The sequence below is a fragment of the Bubalus kerabau genome, chromosome 20, assembly GCF_029407905.1.
Source record: "Bubalus kerabau isolate K-KA32 ecotype Philippines breed swamp buffalo chromosome 20, PCC_UOA_SB_1v2, whole genome shotgun sequence".
NCBI classification, from domain to species: domain Eukaryota; kingdom Metazoa; phylum Chordata; class Mammalia; order Artiodactyla; family Bovidae; genus Bubalus; species Bubalus kerabau.
The window spans coordinates 48904791-48925795 of NC_073643.1; the positions used below are offsets into that span (position 1 = coordinate 48904791).

General features: G+C 44.8%; 2 protein-coding genes across 2 annotated transcripts in view; one reads left to right on the forward strand and one right to left on the reverse strand.

The window, feature by feature from the left end:
• Window positions 1-18214, forward strand: part of CHDH (choline dehydrogenase) — a 91810-nt gene extending 73596 nt beyond the window's left edge. The window contains exons 6-8 of the mRNA XM_055558228.1: window positions 12802-12944; window positions 13403-13505; window positions 14218-18214. Of these exons, the coding sequence (XP_055414203.1) occupies window positions 12802-12944; window positions 13403-13505; window positions 14218-14636 (665 nt within the window). The 3' untranslated portion in view covers window positions 14637-18214. The remainder of the gene's footprint in view (window positions 1-12801; window positions 12945-13402; window positions 13506-14217) is intronic.
• Window positions 18215-18422: 208 nt separating this feature from the next.
• CACNA1D (calcium voltage-gated channel subunit alpha1 D) overlaps window positions 18423-21005 on the reverse strand; it is a 326915-nt gene continuing 324332 nt past the window's right edge. The window contains exon 45 of the mRNA XM_055557680.1: window positions 18423-20567. Within this exon, the coding sequence (XP_055413655.1) occupies window positions 20274-20567 (294 nt within the window). The 3' untranslated portion in view covers window positions 18423-20273. The remainder of the gene's footprint in view (window positions 20568-21005) is intronic.

The window sequence follows — 21005 nt, forward strand, 5'->3', positions numbered from 1 at the left end:
CACAGGATCCACTCTCCCCCGGACTCCTCTCCCATCCAGGCTGCCCCGTAACACTGAGCAGAGTTCCAGGTGCTACACAGTAGGTTCTTGTTGTAGGCTAGCCATTTTAAATATAGCAGAGGGTACATGTCAATCCCAAACTCCCCAAGAGATAGTCCTAGTTTTATGGTTAGAGCTGTTGTTTTTACTCTAGATGCTGTTGGAGTGAAGATTCTTATAAGAGTGATAACGGCTATTGTAAGAAATATTGATGTAGTGGTGACTTGGGTTAGAAAACATTTAGTGGATGCTTCTATAGCTCGTGGCTTTGTTTTTTTTTTTTTTTTATTATAGTGGGAATAATGGCTAGTATATTTTCTTCAAAATCAATTCAGGTAAGTAGTCAGTGGGAGCTGGTTATTATAGCTATGCTTCCTGAGATAATGGTTGTTAGGATAATGATAAAGATGATGGGATTTTATTAGTACAGGAAGGATATAAACCAACATTTTCAGGGTATGGGTGGGCCTGGTAGCTCACCTTACTATAGAATATAGTGTAATGTGGTAACACAGAGAATTTTGAATTTTTAAGGGTAGGTTCAATTCCTATGATTCTAGAAATAAGATGGTTTAAACCTCCATTATGTACTCTAGCAAAGTAACTCTTTTCAGACATACATCTTACGTTTGTGATGCTTGATGTTATAATAGGTACTGGGATGTATCCTGTGCATAGGGCTAGCGTTGACAGTAGGAAGTTTTTCCAGAGTAAATGGATTAGTTGGTCATATTGGAATCGAGGGCAGGATGCTTGAATTCATAGGAAAGCAATTGTTACTAATAAAGTGTTTTGGTAATAAAGTTGGTTGTGTACAATTCTGATAAGTAGGGCTTATGGAACAATCCCAGAAGTAGGATTGTTGAGAAAAGGTTTCATATTGTTGATGATACCTCATGCGAAGAGTTGACTCATTGGAAAAGACTCTGATGCTGGGAAAGATTGAAGGCAGGAGGAGAAGGGGACGACAGAGGATGAGGTGGCTGGATGGCATCACTGACTCGATGGACGTGAGTCTGGGTGAACTCCAGGAGTTGGTGATGGACAGGGAGGCCTGGCGCGTGCTGCCATTCATGGGGTCGCAAAGAGGCGGACACAACTGAGCGACTGAACTGAACTGAACGTTGGTGTATTTTGCTAAGAAAAATGTGGCAAATGGGCCTGCTGCATATTCTACATTGAAGCCTGAAAGAAGTTCAGATTTTCCTATTAAGTTGAATGAGGCTTGATTAGTTTCTATAAGAGTAGAAAGAAATCATATTACAGTTAAGAGTCATGATGGGAAATTTTTTCGTAGATACTTTAGTGTTGTGATGAAGGTTGAGACAGGGTAAAAGACTCATGTCTTAAGAGGACTGATACAAGAATAATTGCTAGTGTTACTTCTTATGAAATTGTGCTACCGCTCATAGGGCGTCTCCGATTAATGCATGTTTAGAGTTGGAACCCCATCAGATCATAAAATGGAGCATACAGCATCCAGCTAGGCTTGGTATTGTTAATTGCGAACACAAATAATACTCCTAGATACATATTAATAAGGGGATAAGGTATGGGTTGGGGAATTCATATGGTTAGGACTAGGATTGGTGCAGTGTTAAATGTGGAAATTCAGGATGTAGCTGGTTGTTGCGGTTCTTTGGTAAATAATTTGACTGCACCAGCAGAGGCCTGTAATAGGCGACCTGGTCCTACGATATTTGGCCCTTTTTGAAGTTACATATAACCTAAAATTTTTCATCCATTTAATGTTAGGAATGTTATAGGTAGAGGAATGAGGATAATAAGTATTAAGATACTAATTATAAACATTTTGTTAGAGGATTTGAACTTCTAGTTATAAAAGTTTAAATTTTATGCAATTAAGCCCTGTCACCTTAACAAACTCTGGTTTCAGGTAGTATTTTTTATGTATTAATTAAATTAGGATTATACATTAATTGGTTTTAAAGTGCTTTTTAAAGTGGGCCTTTATTTCTCTGTGCTTTCATACGTGAATAAATATATACAGGATAGATACCAACCTGTATTACTCCTGAACTCAGATCACTTAGGACTTTTTACCTTTTATAGTCCTTACACCATTGGAGTGTCCTGAGCCAGTATCAAGGCTGTAAATCCTGATGTTGGCATGAACTCTAGAGCAGGACTGTGCTAGAGTCCTCTTATCCCTAGGGTAACGTGTTCCATTGATCAATTTTTTTAAATCAGTAAGTGATAATGTTTTGACCGGTAAGTCTAGACTGTCATTGCTCAGAAGATTTTTTTTGTTTTCTGAGGTCACTCTAATCAAAATTATCAACCCATATAAAATTTTGTTATCCCTTGGTGGTTTAATTAGGTTTTGGGGGGTTAATTAATTAAGCTCCACAGGATCTTATTCTGTTATTCCTGCCTCCTCATGGGAAGGTCAGTTTCACTAAGAGACAGTAAAACCCCCGAGTGGCCGTTCATTCAAGTTCTTATGTAGAAAACAAAGATTATACTACCTTTGCATGGCCAGGAAACTGTTGTCACTGGGCAGGCAGTGCCTCTAATACTAGTTAGGCTAGAGGTGATGTTTTTGCTAAACAGGCGGAGTTTGTGTTTGCTGACTTCCTTTGACTTTTTAAACCCTTTCCTTGAGTGCATGCCTGTAGATTAACAGTGCATTTCCTTGGATTAACAGTGTGTTAGTAAATAATTTAGCCCAAATCAGTGGATCAGATGGTAAAGGGTCTGCCTGCAATGTGGGAGACCCGGGTTTGATCCCTGGGTTGGGAAGATCCCCTGGAGAAGGGAATGGGAATCCACTCCAGTATTCTTGCCCAGAGAATCCCATGGATAGAAGAGCCTTGCAGGCCCCAGTCCATGCGGTCAGAAAGAGTCGGACACGACTGAGCAACTAACACACACATATCGTGAATAATTTAATGTTGAGTTATATTTATATACTGTTAATTATCGGTATTTTATTAGTTACTGGTGTAAACGTATGCAAGGAAAAATACTTCTTGTTACTCATATTATTACCTCTGTTGGCCAATAGATTAGTCCAGTATGAATCTAGGAGTTGATTTGCTTGTTACTGGTATTAAGGTAAAGTTGTTATTGAGCTTGAATGCTTTCTTAATTGGTGGCTGATTTTAAGCCAACTGTGGTGTTGTCTTTATTGTATCCATTTCTAAAAAGCTGTACCTTTTTAGATTAACATTTAAAAATACATTAACATTTCTTTTTTTTTTTTTTTTTGGTAATTTTTACAGTTGAACTGAGATTCTTTTCCTAGACAACCAGCTATCAGTAAGCTTGTTAGGCTTGTCACGTCTACTTACAAATCTCCTCTCGATGTTGCTACATAGATGAGTTTGTTCTAATAAACTGTTAATAAGTAGCTCCTCTGGTTTCAGGATATTTAACTTCTCTTTGTTAAATGTTTGCTAGTTAAATCATTATGCAAAGGTACAAAGGGTAAACTTCACTTTTTGTTCCTGTAAAGCTTCTTTCATCATTCCCTTACGGTACTTTCTCTATAGCACTAGAGGATATTTTAAATTTCTATCCCCCATACTTTAAATAGAACATTCCTTCAACATTTAGTCTCCTTATATTAGTAGATATGGAGAAGGGGTGTTGGGCTAGACTTAGTTCAACGTAGTCATAAATTATGAAATCTCCTAGGTATAAACTAGGTGCTTTATTTGAGCTATGCTTTGATTTATCTAAGCACACTTTCCAGTAAGCTTCCCTTGTTACGACTTGTCTCCTCTCTTGTTATTAGTATTTGCTAACAGCTTATAGGAAGTTCTTATAACACTTAAGGAGAGTGATGGGTGGTATGTTCATGCTTCATGGCCTTATTCAGTTAAGTACTCTCTTCTTAATTTACTACTAAATTCTTTGGTTTTTAACTTTTCATAAAAACTTTTTTGTGTAATGGAGAAATAGAAAATGTAGCTCGTATCTTCCCACCCCATAGGTTACATCTTGTTCTAACATTTTTATGTATGATAATTAGGCTTAATTTTATTCCTTTTTAGGGTTTGCTGAAGAGGGTAGTATATAGGCTTAATTAGCAAGGGTTGCTGAGGTTTATCGATTATAGAACAGGCTCCTCTAGAGGACCAGCAAGTCCTCTGAGTTTTAAGCTGGCTAGTAGTACTCTAATGAATAATTTCATCTTGTAATTATTCGAGTTTAGAACTAAGCATAGAGTATCTAGTCCCATTGTGTAGTCAGGAAATACTAAAGTCACCTTTATAGTCTGTTTTTATTTTAGTTATGACTTTTTATGGCTTAGTTAAAATTTAACTTTATTTTATATCACTGTTAATTTGAGTTAACTATATGACTGAAGTGGCTGGTATGGAATTTACCAACCCTACTTAATATAACTTAGTTGTACTTTCGTTTATGGCTTACTTTTTATCATTGCTGTTTCCTGTGGGGGTGTGGTTAAGCAAGTCTAAGTTATGTGCTACTAATATTGTGCTTAATGCCTGCTCCCTTTAATCTTGGTGATTTAGATTCTTACTGGGCACAGATGCTTGCATGTATAATTTTATTAAAAGTTAAGAGACAGTCTGGAAGCAAACCTATGTATTCATGGAGTTGGCAAATTCATCTGGGCATTTTCAATGCCTTGCTTTAGATTTTAAGCTACATTAACCAGCTGTTTTTACATAGTGAAATAACATATATATAGTTGTTTTATGTGGTTTCTGTTGGATTTGTTGATACAATTTTCATGACAATGGTCAATAGATCTAGGGAAATGTCTGTCTATATAGATGGCAAACATCTAGGTAGTTTATTGGTATGATTGGGGTTTATTTTCTAGGCCTGTCTAATTTTGAGCATTAAGTTACTCATGTTTATTGAGTAGACAGCTACTTCTATGTATTTATATGTTTTTGCCTTGTTTTGGCAGGGTTACTTAGAGCATGGGCTTTAGCGTGGGGGTGGTTAAGGGGGGTTGTTAAACAGGTCATGGACCTGTTCGCTGCATGTACATGTGGAGTGTGTGTCTAATTTCCTTATGTCCTGAACTCGTTGACTGAATGATACCTTTTGATAAATAATATTCAATTAAAATCCAGCTACAATTTATTTGACTGTGTTAAGGCCACAACTGAGTCACAGCATCCCTTAAAAAATTGAAATCACAGTTATGTGTAAGCATGCGCTGATTAGTCCATCCAGATGTCTTATTTAAGTGGAAAGAGGTGGGCAGTTTTAGGTGAGATGGCCCTGAAGTGAGGTGAGATGTCTGATACAGTTCATCAGCAGAAACGCCCACAAGTCATGGGCCTGCAGAGAGAAGAGGGACAGCTGCCAAGCTGACTGGTGGTTTCACACAGCTTGCTGATTACGCTTGCAATCTATTGGATATGATGTTCGTGTTGACTAAAATTGATTTGATTTAATGTGCTACATATGACTAGTAATATGTGCTATGTGCTGTCAATAAGATAATGTACATGCTTATAAACATGGGGTAAATAACGCATGTTATAACACATATATACATTATGTATGTACATATTCATGTCGTAGTGCGTATATGCACAGTACATAGTTTATGGTAAAAAGAGGTTATTTTAATACTCACAGGTACTTAATAATGTCGTAAATGTCCCATAACGAAATATCAGGGTATACTGTAAGTAGAATTTCAGCTTTGGGTGCTGATGGTGGAGCTGGAACTTCTTCCTCGAGAGATGTGTTATTCTCCTTTGCTGGTTTACAAGACCAGGATAATAGATACACTGCAAAGACTACTCATTTTAGGAAATTATTTTTCAGTGATGTTAGTTGTTGGCGTTAGTACTAGAATTAAAAAGAAATATAAAATAGATGCTAGTTGTCTGACAGTAATGAAGGGGTGTCTATGGGTTGTTCTCAAATTCATGTTAGTGTTAAGAGGTCTGCTACTAGTACTCAAAAATAGGCTTTGGCCGAGAGGTGGAAATGTTATGCTTTGTTCCTTAGATGCAGGGAGCACTGGGAAGAGTGCGGGAACTGAGACTGGAAGGATTAGGGCCCACACCGCTGCTGGTTTACTGGGGAGTGACAGCAGGGCTGTGGTGCAGATACTAAGTGCCCCTCTGGCTTGAGAGGCTGTGTAGTTACCGGGGTCTCCCAGGAAGTCAGGCACCAAAATTAGTAGCATTAGGACTCCTAATAAGGCACTTAAGATGTCTTTGATTGTATAGTAGGGGTGAAGGGGGATTTTGTGTCAGATGAGATTCCTGTGGGGTTTTTAGATCCTGTGTCGTCAAGGAATAGTAAGTGGACAGCTGTGAGTGCTGCAGTAATGGGAGAAAACAACGGAATGGGAAGAATTGTCTAAGAGTCGCTTCATCTACTGAAAAGCCAGCTCAGATGCTTTCATTGAGACTTCTGCTGATATATGGAATTGCTGCGAGGAGGTTAGTAACAACTGTTGCCCCTCAGAACGACTTTGTTCTCAAGGTAAGACATAGCCTATAAATGCTGTGGCTATGACTGTAAATAGGTGATTCTAACAAAGTGCAGTTTCTAAAAAAGTCTAGGATCCATAATAGAACCCTGATCCTCCAGGAAGAAACAGGCACATAAAAATATGGAGGCTCCATTTCCATGTGGATATAAGATAACTCACCTGCAGTCGATCTGTTGGCTGGCTAACATTAACTGCTGCTGCAAAGTTGCTTCAGTCGTGTCCGACCCCGTGCGACCCCATGGACTGTAGCCTACCAGGCTCTTCCAACCATGGGGTTCTCCAGGCAAGAACACTGGAGTGGGCTGCCATTGCATTCTCCAACTAACATTAACTAGCTAAGTATTAATGATGAGAAAGTGCTTATTGTGTTTGATGTGTAATGTATTGCTAGAAATAAGCCTGTTAACATGTGTAATGCTGAACAAATGCCCAGTAGGAACTGAAATTTCCTCATGATGGGTTTGATGGGGCTGGAAGAGCAATAAATGCATCGTTAATAATTTGTATTAATGGGTGTGATTTTCAGATGATGGTGATTGGTGTTCGTATAGTTGAATAACAATGATGATTTTTCATGTCATTGGCCATGGCTTGAGTCCATGTGAGAATAATGATAACATATATTGTATTTAAGTTCTATTTTTGTAATTTGTTTTGTGGGGTTTTCTTCAAAACCTTCACCTATTTATGGTGGACTTGGGATGATTGTGGGTGGGGAACCTTCACCTATTTATGGTGGACTTGGGATGATTGTGGGTGGGGGTTGTGGGATTGTGTTGAATTTTGGTGGTTCATTTTTGGATTTAACAGTATTTTTTATTTATTTGGGGGGATGTTGGTTGTGTTTGGTTATATGACAGCTACTGAGCAGTATCCTGTGGTTTGAGTCTCTAATATTAGAGACTGTTTTAGGTATATTTCTTTCAGGGTTGATGATAAGAGTTTTCAGTGGCATTTTATGTTTTAAAAGGTGAGAAAGTAGGGATTGTATTTAAGTTTAACAGACTAGGGGTTGAGTGATCACAGAGGCGCTTCTGGAGTTTTTAGTGAGGACGCTGTGGGAACTGCAGTGTTGTGTAGTTATGGGTCTTGATTAGTCATTGTTACTGGTTGGCTATTGCTTATTGGTGTTGCATTTATTATAGAGGTGACTTGTGCTGACTAAATACAGATATGCTACGGTGAGGGTAGTGAGGAATGAGAGAAAATACAGTTCTGTTAGGCCTTTTTTGATACTAGTGTAGAAAATTTTAGTTGAATGAGGGAGGTAATTTGTGGTAAAATACTCTCGAGTCCGATTAAAGCTAGGAGGGATGATGCTAATATGCTTCTTCCCATATCTGGAGTTACAATATTACCATCACTGATCTCATATGGAACTATGTATCATCACCTTATCAGAGGCTCAGTCACACGTTTGGTAATGTAGGAAAACAATCTTGTAAAACGGGCAACATAAACAATATAGCTAGCAGTGTTAGTAAGGTCCTAAGTGAAAACTTAAGAACCTCCATTAGGTGCAGCCCAGCCTATCCCAGTTCATCTGACTTTGTCTGTCCTATACCAGCCCTTACCTTTTAGGGAAATTATATATTGGCATTGTCCACAAGGCACCCAGCCCAGTAGGTTGGCCAAACCTAGTATGGTGTCACTGTCCCCAACATAAGGGAGCCTTTAAGTTTAAATGACTGTACCTGGTGTTAACTTTCTGTTGCAGATCACGGAGTGTCCAATCTTCATCCCAAAAATTAAGCTTTAGAAAGAAACAGTGTTTCCTTTTAATAATTAAACTTTGCAGCAATTAACATAACAGCAAGGAACTATCTGAGAAGTGAGTCTTAGTGAACACAGACCTCAATAAATAACATTAGAATTTGGTATCCACAGAAGTCTCTCTTTCTAAAATTACCCTCATTTTTATCACATATAGCCAAATCAAGATATCTTGTTTTAAAATTAAGTCTGATTAATTGATTAAGATAGCCTCCCTAGGCCAGGAAAGCCACACCATGGCCTTGTCACAGATTTAGGTGAATTCCTCCCTTTTTGAGGTCCATAAAATACCTTGAGATGCCTGCACCAATTAGGAGGTGGCCTTCCTAATTTATCTGATAAAGCTGCTGGGAACCTAAAAGTTTCCAATCTCTAGAGGAATTAGGTACAGAGAAAGAAGTGTTTCAGTTCTGCTTACAAAGGTATAATTTAGCAAACTGCTGTAAGTCATAATTAGTTTGAGGGGAAGGTTTTTTTTTTTGGAAAACACATATTAAAATCTAGTAATGTTTCAGACTTTAAATTTTGATATTTGGAAAGTTTGTCAAAAAGTTTCAAAACACTTAGTCAAATAATATCATACATCACTGTAAGATAATACTCCTTACCCAAAGTTACAAGAGATCTCAAAAGCGAATACACAGTGTGTGGAGCAGGGGATGGGACAACTGAGAGCAGCCCTGACACAGCTCCACGACCGTGTGTGCAGTGGTGGGCGGGGGGCAGCCGCATAGCCCCGGCTCGCTCAGTGCTCTGTGATGGCCTAGAGCCTGGGAGGGAGGGGCTGTATGCATGCAGACAGCTGATTCACTTTGTTGTGCAGCGGAAACCAGCAAGGCATTGTAAAGCAATTATCCTACAATTAAAACTTTAAAAATAAATACAAGGGGGAAAAAAGCAGATCCCTTACCAGGTGGTGCTAGTGATAAAGAACTCGCCTGCCAATGCAGGACACGTATGAGGTACAGGTTTGATCCCTGGAAAGATCCCCGTGGAGGAGGGAATGGCAACCCACTCCAGTATTCTTTCCTGGAGCATCCCATGGACAGAGGAGCCTGGTAGGCTACAGTCCATGGAGTCACAGAGAGTCAGACATGACTGAAGCAACTTAGGATGCAAAGGCACAAAAACTCACACAATCTGTTATCAAAAGCAGCATTCCAAGGAAACTTTGTCCTCTTAAGAGAGAAAACCAGTCTTGTACCAACCTACTTTTAACAACAAAATTAACTTTACTTTAAACCTAGCCAATCCTGATGATCCACAAACTCTCCATTATTTTCTGTATCCATATTAGCCTGTCCTCCATTTTCTTCTTCATTGAGAAACAACCAGCTGTAAGAGTCACTTTCTTTTCCTTTAATAAAATGCAATTCCATTCCTCATACCTTCTTCACTGACAATACACATCCTCTTTTCCTACTGTATACTGAAACGCTTCTTTTATTATTTCTATTAGCTTTAATTACACACTTAGAGTGCTGAACTCTTTAAAAACCTTAATTTCTAGTGAAAACTAAGAGGTAAGCAATTATGAATTATCTTTTGCATTAGGATTCTGTAGATCAGTGAACATTAAGTGCTACTGATAATTCCTAAAAACATTTGCTTTCTTACAGAGAACATGTCAGGATGACACCAAACATATTCATTAATCATCCTAAATACCTTTAGTTTCTCCGTTTATTACGGTTAATAATGGATGTTTCAGTGTCTTATTTGGGAATGACTTAGCTATTCAATAAATGTCCATCACTTAATTTAGAACAACTCTATATTTCAAGCAAAATTTTCAAGTATCTAGAGAGATTATCCTTAAGTAGACATTCCTACAATATAATTATTCCTAAGACATTCATCCAAAAGCTCTTATCTTGCATTCATTTAACTCACTTATAAAATTTCATTATGCCATGTTACTTTCCTTGCTGACAAATTTGTAATAGATATAATAAGATCTTAATACCTTTAGTTATACCTTGGTTCGCTGCTGCTGCTAAGTTGCTTCAGTTGTGTCTGACTCTGTGTGATCCCATAGACGGCAGCCCACCAGGCTCCTCTGTCCCTGGGATTCTCTACACAAGAATACTGGAGTGGTGCCATTTCCTTCATTTAATACAAGTCATATAACTTGGTGACTCTAAAGTCATATCTATTTAAATTAACAAAGTTTAAAACCAGATATTAATTTAATACTATTTCCCAGTTCACACGAACCTGAAATTGATTCTTGCCAATTCCTTTCTGTAGTTTTGAAAATTTATATAAGTGCTTAATTTTCTTAAGTAGAGCTCGTCGATGAATTAATTTTGATAATACCATCCAAAGGTAAGGAGATTATATATATATATATATACAACCAGAGATCTCACAGGTTCATTTTCTAAACTTAATCATGAATTGGGTATTATAAAACTCACTAATTTATGAGTAATAGTTGGAGTAAGTATAATTTAGAAAGGTTCCCCATTCACCCCCATCTATCTCAGGAAATAGAGATGATCTAGATAAAATAGGACCCGGGCCCTCAGGATCTGTTAAGGCACAGGGTGAGAAAACCAAGTTCTCCTAGAAGGAACTGACCTCAGGGTCAGAATTCTAAAGGACATTGTATCAAGCTTGCCTTTTCTAACTGTATATACAAAAAGAACCAGTTTTGGAATTTTCAAGAGTTTCACCTAAACAGGTTTTCTCTGGAATCTAAAGAATATTCTGGCCACACAGTGTTATAATAAAATATCCTTCTCTTAATCACAGGCTCATAGCTAAAACCTTTTCAGTCAAGACAAATTCTCCCAAGAGGGCCCTGCAATGGAACAGAACCAGAATTTCCTATTTCAGAAGGCAGAACAGCCTCACAGATCACAACACAGAACATAAAATAGGCACGGCTGTCCTAATCAGACACTCCCTTAAATACAAGATTGGAGGTTCTCAGAAAACCTTCTACAGAGATGCAGAACTTCCGGTTTGAGTTCTGACCAACAGGAACTAAGGGGTGGCCTTAGACGTCTCCTGCCACCTGCAGACACCCAGGTGTGACAGGACTTTCCCCCTGGGCTTACAGGAAGGGAGGATGGGAACTCAGCCTTACCGGAAACCAGCTACCAGATACTTCAAGGCCCCTGCCCACAGGAGGTGATCAGGCTCCAGTCCTCAGGTAACTTAGGCTCTTCCACTAGACTCCTGCATCCAGGACCAGAACAGAAGAGTAGGATAGGAGGAAAGGGAAGGGAAAACAGGCCAGTGAAGTCGCTCGTTCCTTACCTGGTTAGGAAGCTCTGGCCAGTCGTGCATATCAGGAGGAGGCCAGGGACATTTAAAGGGTCCCAGTGCTGGCTGCTGGGTCTGGTCCATCAGCATGCAAGCTGATCCCTGATGGTCAGGAAGTCAGTCGTAGCAAAGAAGATTTCCTACCAGTCAGTTGTTGCAGGAAGGAGGACCTCTTCTAGGGCCTGAGACCGAAACCACCTGCCTTGGCCAGGCACATGATGACCACTTCCTCAGCTGTCTCACAACAGGAGGTGTCAAGAAGGAACACGGTGCTGCCACTGAAAAATAACCAGGAGGATTCAGGAGAGGGGCCAAAAGCAGGAGGAGAAGACCAGCCTCCCAGAATCCTTCACTCTGGTTGAGTGAATCCTTCAATCCTTCAACATCTTGGCTGAGAGATGCAGATACCACCAAGAGGGACCCAGAGTCAGACTATGGGCCAAGCAAAATGACTGGCCAGAGATGACCCCGAAACTAACCCTATTCCCAGAAAACCTGAGACTGCGAACCACGTGGCAGAGCAGTTCTCCTGGGTCCCTCACCCTGCTGCTCTCCAGCCTGGGTTGGGGGGTGTGGTCCTTCCCAACAAAGTCTTTTGCTCTGTCAGAATGTGTGTCTCCTCTGATGAATCACTTCCAAGAATTAGATAAGAGCCTACTATTGGGCCTCAGAAGGGGTTCCCCCTTCCTGCAACACTGGGAGACTGGATGGAGGAGGGACTTGACCTTGATCGTGGTCTGTGTGTGATGGGCGGGCTGCAGGAGGCACAAAGAGGCTGGGCACCAGCCACCACCACTTAAGTGATGGGGGCTTGGATGGAGGTTGGGGTGTGGGTGGTAGTGCCGAGAAGGTGGCTGAAGTTGATTTTGGAGCTGAAGATGGAGACCTTCTAACAGATGTGGTGGGGGCTGATGGGGAAGAGTGTTTTCTGACTTGCAGTGACACTACTGTAGTGTAGGCGGGGGTGGGGGCTGGGGCAGGTTTGGGACGCCCGTGTGACATCAAGTCCCACAGTCGCGTTGGCAGTGGTGGAGTCGGGAGGGGGGCAAAGCTGCAGCCTCTTGGCATGGAGCTGATACTGAAAGCCATGGTGCTGGGTGGGCCCACCTGGGGAAAGAGGGAAGTTGAGGACGTGGGTCCAGTACTGGAACACAGGCCAGGAAGTGGAGGCGGAACTACCCACAGAGAGGAGTCTGACCCACATGCCATGCCAGGACTGCTCTTCTGCCTCATCATCATCTTCTGATCCTCAGGGTATGGAGCCACGGCCCATCTGGAAACAGGGGGCTTCATCCGGAGCCAGCCTGGGGTCCCCCATCCGGACATCCAGTTCCACTTCCTGCCGTCCCAGGTGATCGACCATGGGCGGGTCCCCCCACAGCAGGAGGCTTACCAGGTGGGCAGGCGGTCTCCCCATCACAGCAAGGCCTTCGGGGTGGGGGGGGCCCTGAAGTCTGTGTCCTGCCCTCCAGCTGCTCAGTGTCTGAGGGGAGAGAAGCAGGGTGGGGAGTCAGAGGTAGAGTGAGACAGGTTGCACCCAGCCTGGGCCACCGGCTCTGGGTGCTGAGTACTAGAAATGGACAGAGAGACCAGCTCTGCCCAGGGAATGCCAACCCTGAACATTTCGAACAATCGGGTATAAAGCCAGGAAGCAAGAGCCATCGACTGAGGTGGCTTGGTGCCTTGATTTGAGGAGGGGGGCAGGGGAGAGGTTAAGACGCACAGTAGATGCCAAAATGCATCTGCTCTCACTTAACTTTGGATGTCTAGTCCCGCCCCACAGGAAACCAGGGCATCTCTAAATGACTACGCTGGGGGGTGACTGGGGTCATTGCTTCCTCTGGGCTCTTCCAGGTGCATGTGGGGACCATGCGGGGCACGAGTGTGGGCTGGCTCAAACTGAGAAGTGCCAACCCCCACGACCACCCTGTGATTCAGCCCAACTACCTGTCAACAGGTAATTCCCCAGCCACTTTTGCTTTGCCCAGACCTGAGCTTGTTGGGTCACTGAAAGACTGAGTGAATGAGTGCCTTTGTGGGGTTCATAGTTGCCCGGAACCTTAGCCCTGGAGCCCACTTTCTGAGCCACAGTCACATTCTGTCCTCCATCCGCCCCTCATCCTGGGCTATAAACCTGCACTGCCGTGCCCTGAGTCACCGCAAGTGGCCCCAGGATGGCACTCGACACAGATTCGCGGCTTTCACAACGGCCTACCAAGACATACACAGAGCTCTGGCTGTGTATAGACAGCTCACAGAGCATTTTTCCTACTGTTCCTGGGAGCATCTTCTAAAAGCAAATTACATTTCTGGACCCCTCTGTATGCGCACAGCCCGAATGCCGCCCCCACCAGGCAGGTTTGGCCCAAGGATACTCACAGGGCAGGGCGTGCAGGCTTATCTCCATTTTGCAGATGAGAAAATTCAAATCCCTGATTTAAATGAAGGTCCTCTGGGCCGGGCTGTGTCCGTCTAGGATGCTGTCTGGGCTTTGTGGGACTCTGCTGTCACTGCCGCTGGGTAGGGGACAGGCAGCCTGGGGGCTCGGACCTCCGCGTTCTTGAACTGTGTCCCCTTGGGCAGCTTCTTGAGTCTCTCCAAGTGGAGAATCTTCCAGCAGGGCCAGCATGGTAAGAGGAAATGTCTCACCTGTTTCTTCTCCTCAACAGAAACTGACATTAAAGACTTCCGTCTCTGTGTGAGGCTGACCAGAGAGATTTTTGCACAGAAAGCTCTGGCACCATTCCGAGGAAAGGAGCTCCAGCCGGGAAGCCATGTCCAGTCAGATGCGGAGATAGACGCCTTCGTGCGGGCGAAGGCAGACAGCGCCTACCACCCCTCGTGCACTTGCAAGATGGGCCAGTCCTCTGACCCCACGGCAGTGGTGGACCCACAGACCAGGGTGCTCGGGGTGGAAAACCTTAGGGTGGTTGATGCCTCCATCATGCCCAGCGTGGTCAGTGGCAACCTGAACGCCCCCACCATCATGATCGCGGAGAAGGCAGCCGACATCATCCAGGGGCGGCCGGCGCTCTGGGACGAGGATGTCCCGGTCTACAAGCCCAGGACCCTGGCCACCCAGCGCTGAGGTCGGCCCTGCCTGCGAAGGCCCAGCACAGCCCTTGCTTCACATGGCCTGTCCTGAACCTGTCTAGAATGTTATCATCCAGTGGCCAAGACTTGGATAATCTCCTAAGAAATGGGACCAGTACTGGTTAGTGAACTGGCTTCTTTCTTACCAGCATGTCCTCTCAGGCCTTCTGGGGCCCCTTCTCCCTGCCTCTGGGCAGGACAGCAAAGGGGAGGGGAGGCTGGTGCAGAATGGGCAACTCCTGGCAGGTCCTTGTCACGTGCTCCTCAGTGCTCTCCAGTCCAGGGTCCTACCGCCTTCCAGGGTATGGGTCGGTGGGTCCTTCCCAGGCTCTGTCTGGAGGCAAGCCGGTCCAGGAACAGGGAGCTTGCACAGAGCCCAGGGCATCCTCCCCATCTGGCTGAAAGCTGCACCGGAGTGAGGGAGTGTGGAGCTCAGCTGGGATGTGTGATGAGCCTCCAACATGCCTGGGCAGAGGGAAAGCTGCCTGCTGGAAGAAACAGGCTTCTTCTTTCTCTGCTGCTTCCTGACTTCACCCCCAGAGGGAGACAGGAACTGGTGGGTTCAGCTGGGTCCCTCCAAGGGGCCTTGTAGCCCACCTCTATGATGCTTTTGTTCTTACTAACACCATGAGCCTGAGGCCGAAATTCTGGACCTTGCTTCAGGACTCAGGAGTCTGCAGGGCCTCTTTACTACCAAGGGTTTTAGGATTTAGCATTTTTAAAGATCTTCCTGTTGCCAGGACACCTAAAAACCCAGAGCAGACCTGTACTCCAGCCTGCTCTGCACAAAGCCCGGGGAGATGGGGACTGAGCAGTGGCCACGGCTGGCTAATTCTCATTCTCCAGATGTCCCCAGCAACAGACCAGGCGGGAGCCAGGCCGACGGATAAAGCAGTCAAGTAGAGCTATGATCCTCGTCCTGAAAAAAAAGAACGCAACTGATTTAAAGACAAATGAATTGGCGAAGATTTGAGCTTGGGGGAAAAACAAAGTAACATTTAAAACAGATCTCTGATCTTTAAACTTATTCTAATTCAATAAGGCAACCCCATAACTTACTTTTGAACTGAGATCCATTATCCAGACTGTCGTTACAAGGTAATGAACATGTGGATGCGTTTTGGATTGATTTTTCTGACTATATCCAGAAGTCCCTGTCTGGCAAGAAGGAAAGGAACTCCCGTTTGGAAACCTGCCCCACTGGACCCAGAATCAGAGGGAAGGAAGATGGAACATTCCAGGCTTTAACCCAGATCAGAGGGGGTTGAAGTGCCTTGGAGGCCCCACAGTTGAGAAAGATTTCTAGAAAGGTAGAAAGAAGAAAGCCATCACACCGGCCTGCCTTTAAAAATGTTTGAGTAAAATCTTATTTGATCTTACCTGTGTCTTTATTTTCAGTTCCAGCAGAGGGTCAAGAGAGAAAATTCTGTGTCTGTCAAGAGACATCTGTCTCCTAGAGAGGCCCCCACCAGCCCACAGGACTCCTCTGGGTCTGGGAGCCGGCGGCAGGGGTGAAGGGCAGCAGGAGGGTGGGTCCCGACTCCTGACTCTGAGGGCCACAGAGTGACACCTCCCAGCTTGTGACTGAACTTACCTCCTCTGGGGAGGCATGGCAGGTGACGTCGCCATTCAGACCTGCATTCTCTGGTGCCTTCAGCCTCTGACACAGCAGCTGATAGGCTGGTGTGCGTGTGTAGGTGAACAAAACCACGTGTGTCAGGGGGGACCTGTACTGTGGGGCACCGAGGCCCCTCTCCCACTCATGGCATACCATCACACAGTACTGCCGCACACACAGGTGCGTTTCACAGGAGAAAAGCCTGAGTGTCATATAGCCGACACCCAACAGGAAACGGCTACTGGGGTCCAGACCTCAGATAGAATATTCTCTCTGAGGCAGCTGCCCCCTTGAGCCCTAAGTGCTGGCTGGCCGGGCAGAGTGGAGCAGTGGCCCGTGTCCTAACCACCAGCTGTCTGAAGGGTCCAGCACCACGAAGGAACCATCGCCCGCAGAAAGAAAGGGGGCTGTTGGCTGAGGAGGCCAGAGAGGGGAGGGAAGTGCTGACCGGAATCAGGGAGGGTGAGCCAGTCAGGCAGGCCTGAAGGGCATGGAGGGCACTCAGCCTCTAAAGGAACTGCGAAGACACCTGTTAAGCCCCTTAGCAGAAAGCCTGCAGTGTCCCCCGAACAGGAGAACGTACATTTCCCAGAACGGTTGACAAAGCCTAACAGAGCGGTGTGTGTGCCTATGGGCAGGCTCTGCGGAACACGGACCCCCCTGAAGAAGCCCATGTGTGAACCTCTCCATCAGCACAGGATTCCTCCTGGTGGAGTAAGAGCCAGCGGCCCGCCTGCAGGTGACCAGAAAAGGGTGGTTCCCAGAGGTGGGACTCTGGCACCTAGAAACACAGCCCTTGTGCAGGCTGCAGGAGTCTTTTTCCATAAATTCAAATAAGAGTCTCCTTAGTCAAACCATGTTCCTCCACCCAAAGGGCATGTCATAGTTCCACTGAACAACTTATCATCAGATCAAATATCTAGGCACCCTTCTCTTAGAAACCAGAAAACACACACACACATCTTTCTCTGCTGGCCCTGTCTTGAGACCCAGGCAGCCTCCCGTGGCCTCTCCTGCCTCCACCCCCACGGGGCACCCTCACAGCCACGCTCACTCCAGTTCTCTGCTCAGAAGCAAGGGCCTTGGGCCTGCCTCTCTTTCTTGCCTTCTCTCTTGGATCCCCAGTAGAGAAGGAATATCATTTTAGAGAAATAAAAGCTTTTTCCACAAATGAAGGCGTAGCTGGAGTCTTGTTTCTGAGTCAGGAGAGGCTAATAAAGGAGCTTGGAACTCTGTGTGAAACTAACAGCTTTCAGAACAAACTGACCACCATCGTAACAATAAAAACCTTTGCAAGAAAGCAGGCAACGGGCAAAGACACTTAGGGCTGTGAAGCATAAACAGCACAAAATAAACTGCTCTGGTTTCTCTCACAAGCGTGGCATCAGACATAAAGCAGTCCGTCAGACATGTTAAACCCATTCTGTGCACCAAGAAGCTTCTAGGGCCTTCACAAGCTGCCTGTCCCAGCCACCAGTTGATTCTGAAATATTTCAGAGTCAGGCTGGAAGGTGCTGTGTGGCCCAGCTGTCTGGATGGAAATCACAGAGGCCACAGTTAACGAGGTTCGTGCTTGCCGGTTCCATTTTGGGACGTTACGGACAACACATAATGAAGGAGACTTCACGTACTATTCCTGGGGACAGCCCCAAGATGACTACTTCTTTAGGGGATGGGAGGGGAACTAAAAGGGAGAGACATTTCAAGTTTCCTGAAAGCAAAGAAACCATGTTCTACAACTTCAAATTTTTCTTAACAAAGAAAAATTTAATGTCAGATGAGCAGTTCAACCAGGTGTAATGCAGACAGATATTAGGAGTGGTGCAGTCTGTAAAAATGCCACGTTGAGTGCTGACTAGCAAAGATCACCGACTATGCCAGGAAACTCGGTCCTGGTAGGGCAGTTTTGGACTAACAGTGGGAAGCCACACAGTAAGACCAACACTTAGTGGAGAGATGGAGTCCAAAACGACGGTGACCGTGGGTTAGCCCTTTAGGAGAATGGTGCTGTCTGCAACTGGAATTAAGTTACCACTGGCACCAAATGAGCCACGAGAGTAAGAGAAAATCTACATCATTACAGCAGTGCCCTCACAGAGTACCTGTTCCTCCGGAGGCTGTCACTGGCGAGCACCAGCTCTGTGCAAGGAGAGCTCCCAAATACAATAAAATTCTTACACAGCTTTATTCTGAAGATCATTTTGCATTTTAATAAAAAAGAATTTATGTCAGGAAATAGTCATTTACAAACCTTGAAGTTTTTGCCTGGATCTGGAGTAAGAATGTCTTTAAGAAGAGGTTTGTAAGGTCTTCATAACAAAGTGTTATTTACAAAAAAAAAAAAAAAAAAAACTAACATTAACAGGTCATGTATTCTTTAAAAATTTTGAACCAAAAACTGCTACTCGTCTTTTTGACCGCAGGGAATCCCTGCCACGGTAACTCAACAAAGTCGGCATAATTCTGTGAACAGAAAAGGAAGCCTTGATGGGTCTGATGATCCCAAGGTGGGTTTTCATTGAGAAGTAGAATTGGAGTGAGAGTGCATTCTAGTGAAAACTTCAGCCCTCATTCAGTTGCATATAATAGCCCTCAAAGAGGACACACAGCACAGCAATGTTCTGTAAAAAGGCAGCAATACGATTTGTCCAGACCCCGACATCTAGTCCTGTAAGAGTCTCCTCTGCCTCCTCGGTCCCCCAGCCTCCAGCACTCTTATTTCCTCGGACGTGCAGCCTTACCAGTCCCGGGGGGACAACAGCAGAGAGACTTCATTCACCACTGCCATTGTTTCTGCACCAGAAATGCCAGAATATCCTGTGGGGCAGCTGAGAAAACCAGGACTGTGAATGAATGCCACAGGGTCTGAGTAACCAGCTCGACCTCCTCTGCAGTGAACTCATCGGAGGGGTTATTAAAGGAGAACAAAAGACAGTTGCAACCCATGGTGGATCAAAAGTTACAATATCAAATCACAGAACCCCTGCCCAAAGAAAAGACTGCAAATAGTCCTCTGGAATCTCTTGTGTAAAGATAGATTTATAGTGACTCAAAATATTTTAGAAAAATCTCTGTAGTGTCAAGTTCTTCTGAACTAAAGATTGTACCCCCAAAAGACTTTTCACTGAATAAATGAGAATTGGCTCTGTTTCTTCTATTATACTTCTGTATAGCCCAAGTAAAAACACTAATAGTTTCTAAATTTCAGTGGGGAACTACAGTTATTAGGACCCATGGATATTGCTGCATTTCAAATACGGTACAATAATTACAAAATATAGACCATCTCTTTACAAATACAAATTATAGTATATTACAAGTCATGTACAGTAAATCTATAATTTTTAAACAAACTAGCGTATCTAAGTTTACCTGGTTGCGAGTGCAGTATTATTCCAGTTTACAGTTGCCCTTAGCCTGACAGTCAGAAATCCGACTGTCGGAGCGACGCTCTCCTGCCTGTAAACTGGCATCACGTCACAGAAAACCCTGCTTACAGGGTCCTGCTTCCCCTCCCAGGATGACGGCTGGTAGGCTGGTCCTGACGTACACACTGTGTTTCAGAACAGCTGAACAGGAATCAGGAAGCAGTGTGTTTTTGGGGTGGGGAAGGGTTTAAAAATGGATATGCTGGGCCCCGTGAACGTCTGATATGCTAGACCGATGGCTGAGGTAATGACAGGTGTGGTGATCGTCATCACCTTTAAACCTTTCCCACCCCACGCCTGCGGGCGGCAGGCGAACGCTCCGGACAAGCCAGCAGGGCTCGTCTGACCCTCCTCGCTGGTCCTCTCCAGGAGGGCTGGACCCGCCCTCGCCCACACAGCTGGGGCACGGCTGTCCCCTGCCAGGTTTATGGCTTCCTTGAGGCATGACATCACTTGTTACAAAATTCTAACTGCGAATAGGGACTCCGCGCTAGTGCCTAAATTTTCCTAACTACGAGGCACTTTTCCCCTGGCCCTCGGGCGCCCCACCTTGAGGCCAGAGCCTGTCAGCGGCCCCCTGCAGGGGCTACAGGGTGGTGATGCAAATCATCTCGTCTGCCAGGTCCTCCTCGTCCCTCCCGGGGTCCGGCTCCTCGTCGCTGTAGCCAGGCCCAAAGTCCTGGAGCTCGTAGTCTTGCCGGTGTGAAACGGGGCCCGCGTCTCCATTGGCCCGGGGGTGCACGTTCCCGTTCAGCAGGTTGCTGGCCGCACTCTCCATCTCGTCGATGGTTAAGTCACAGGCATCGGCGATTTCATGTTTTGTCGCCGACACGAACTTTGGGTCCCTCGCGTACCGTCCTAAGCCTTCAGATATCAGAACCTGTATAGACAAGAGGATCAGTGGCACAGATGCAGAATGACAGAAAGACCACCTCATGCACTGACTGCATGATGTGCTTTTGGGACCCAGCCAGTCCCATCGGCAAGACCGTATCCAGGGTAACTAAGCCTGGAGGTAAATGGGAATCTAAAGGAGCTCAAACACTGCACATGGCCCAACAAGAGTGAAACCCACGGCGGACAAATGTTGCAGAATAAACAAGTTGTATTTGTGGGACTAACATACACAATCCTAGGTGCGGCCAGCTGATGAAACCCAGCAGGGGTGGTGTTTCTATGGTTTAGTAACTAAGTCATGTCCGACTCTTGCGACCCCATGGACTGCAGCATGCCAGTCCCTGGTGGCTGGCGTGATGTTTTTATACTTGTGCTTTAAGTACCATCCTTGCTGCCAAGAAGTGGGCGGTTGTCCAGGTTC